This window comes from Orycteropus afer, unplaced genomic scaffold (assembly GCF_000298275.1).
Source record: "Orycteropus afer afer isolate SDZICR_OR568_19922 unplaced genomic scaffold, OryAfe1.0 scaffold00065, whole genome shotgun sequence".
NCBI classification, from domain to species: domain Eukaryota; kingdom Metazoa; phylum Chordata; class Mammalia; order Tubulidentata; family Orycteropodidae; genus Orycteropus; species Orycteropus afer.
This window is the reverse complement of record NW_006921652.1, coordinates 7,312,394-7,314,944: the sequence shown is the minus strand read 5'-3', so window position 1 is coordinate 7,314,944 and position 2,551 is coordinate 7,312,394. Positions and strand designations below refer to the sequence as shown.

General features: G+C 39.3%; 1 protein-coding gene across 1 annotated transcript in view; it reads right to left on the bottom strand.

The window, feature by feature from the left end:
* Positions 1 to 993: 993 nt before the first annotated feature.
* The window catches only part of GKN1 (gastrokine 1), an 8,522-nt gene continuing 6,964 nt past the window's right edge, over positions 994 to 2,551 (bottom strand). Inside the window, exons 5-6 of the mRNA XM_007940085.2 lie at positions 1,832 to 1,979; positions 994 to 1,088 (exon numbers count right to left, since the gene is read on the bottom strand). Of these exons, the coding sequence (XP_007938276.1) occupies positions 994 to 1,088; positions 1,832 to 1,979 (243 nt within the window). The remainder of the gene's footprint in view (positions 1,089 to 1,831; positions 1,980 to 2,551) is intronic.

Genomic DNA, 2,551 nt, shown 5'->3' with positions numbered 1-2,551 from the left:
TCTGGTTAGCAGTCAAGTGCCTTAGCCACTATGCTACCAGAGCTCCTCATATGGAGAATAATGGGCCCTAACTTCAAAAAATGAGCTATAGTTTAATATTGTAATATACAACATTTGGGGTCATCTTCAACTCTGAGATCTCTTTCTCATTTTGATGGAGACCCCTGGGCTACATGTGTCCCATGTACTTTCACTCCCCTGGCTACTAATGAGTAGGGGCAGTGGACTCTTGAACCAAAGAACATTGGAATTGAGATTCAGAAATACTAGACATTATCTTGTCAACTGTTAAGACATGTAAACAAGGGAGATGAAGCTCACATTTTGGTTCAACCAGCTTCTTCCACGAGCACAGAGCTGGCCATCTGCAAGATGGAAAGAAGGAAGTAGAATGTGGAGAGGAACAGAGAGGATTGATTACATGTGGCCCCAGGGAGAGAGCGAAATTATTTTGGGTCTTAGAGTCAATACACTTCCTGGCTCCCGTTTCTTCTGAGACCCAGCTGTAGTTCTTACCCTTACATTATTGTAGATATGTCCTCAAATCTTTGCAATAAGTTCCCCCTTTTTGGCTTATGCTAATTTGAGTGGGTTTCTGTCCTTGCTCATCTGAAATATAATTGTGTACACACTAAATACAGAGCAGTGTTCAGAGCAGTCTTGGAACAGTTCCCGGTTTTGTGGCTTACAGTATCTGAAGAACTTGAAGGGTTTCTTTATAAGGGACAGGTCTCAAATACAGGCTAGGAGTTGAAATGGTATATTCCAACAACTTTCCACCAGTACATTACACCTTTAATCCTATGCATTCAAAGTAAAAATCATCAGGAATTTTAATATAAACTGAATTCAGTGCGAGATAGGTTTATTGAAACTTAAAGAAAGCAAGCATAACCAGCAGAAAACATTTCAGAATGACATGATAACCATTAGAGCTCATATGTCTCACATAACATATACTAATGACTAAATTCACAGTTACTTTTTTTTCTTTTAGTTCTCCAGTGTTCTCCCACAGAAGGATACCTGCAGAATCCAGAGTATGTTAGCATTGAGGCACTTTCTTGAGGAAAGGAACAGGCTTGCCCCTGATTAAAAGAAAAGAAGAAGCCAATATCAATGTCTTTGTAAGGACTCTTTTTTCTTCCCCACTGAGGTCTCTCTCATACACAAGCTGGAGAGGGGGAGAGAGAGAGAAAGAGAGAGAGAGAGAGGGAGAGAGAGAGGGAGAAAGAGAGAGAGGCGGGGAGAAGGAGGGAAGGAGAGAAATCTTGTGGAATTAATCAATTAAGAAATGTGGAAAGTTGTTTTTAAGTTCCTAGGTAGACACTTTATTTTGTGTAAACTATTCATTGAATGGCTAGAAATTAAGTGATTGTTAGAGTTACTAAGAGTCAATAGATTTTACTGGCATTGTCCTTTCATTTAGTCCTTTACATATCCTTTTGAGTATGTCTCACATTTACTTAGATCAACCCTTGCAAGGCAATATTCCCTAAAATTTAAGAGCACAGCATTCAGAGCCACATTACTTGGGATTAACCCAGGCAAAGACTTTGCGACCTGGGAAAATTGCTTAAGCTCTGTATGCCTCAGTTTTCTCATCTGTAAAGTAGGACTAACAACAGAATTTACAATTTACAACAGAGTTTATAATGAGAAGCATTTGAGTTAACACACTAAAGCACATAGATATTGCCTGGCACAGAGCACCCCTTATATAGGCTTTATTAACACTCCCCTATGACTGATGCTCCTTTGGACATGGCCAAGAATCATCGGATAATTCCAAGAGTATGAATTTGGAGTGCACAGCAGGGATAATACTTACCTTGAGTCTCCTCAGCTGTGTATGTTGGAATATTTTTGCACATGTTAGCGATGGATTTTCCATACTTGTTCAGATCATTGACTGAGTTAGGGTTAATTGAGTACATCAGGCCCCTGGGAGGTTGTCCTCCTGGTCCTTTACCCTGAAGCTGAGTATGGAGAAGACAGGTGAAAAGGAAGATAGAGAATGAATGCCAAGCTCAGTGGTTTGTTGATTTGAAGGTTGGGTACAAGATCTTCAGTGGGCATTGCTTGACTGTCATTTTTCTATAACTGACATGAAGAAGAGCCAATTTCTGCTCTGTATATATCAGAATCTCTAAGTATCCCAATGGGTTGGAAACCTCATCATCTTATGAGAGCAGATATCCGAGGCTAAATTTACCTTGAAGCTTGGATCTCATCTGATCATTTGAGATTTCCTAAATTGGTTCATATAATAATCACCTTTTGAGAAAGGAGTTTATTTCTTTTTGCTAACTTTTCAATGAAAGGTACCTGTTTATCAGTTATAGTAATATGAACTCAGGTAAATAAATATTTTAAAGTACTATGGATTCCCCCTTCCCTTTCACACCAACTAGAGTTGCCATTATCCTCGGCATTAGTGAGCTGAAATGGACTGGTTTTGGCCATTTTGAATCAGACAACCATATGATCTACTATGCAGGAATGACAGTTTGAAAAGGAATGGTGTGGCATTCATCATCACAAAGGATGT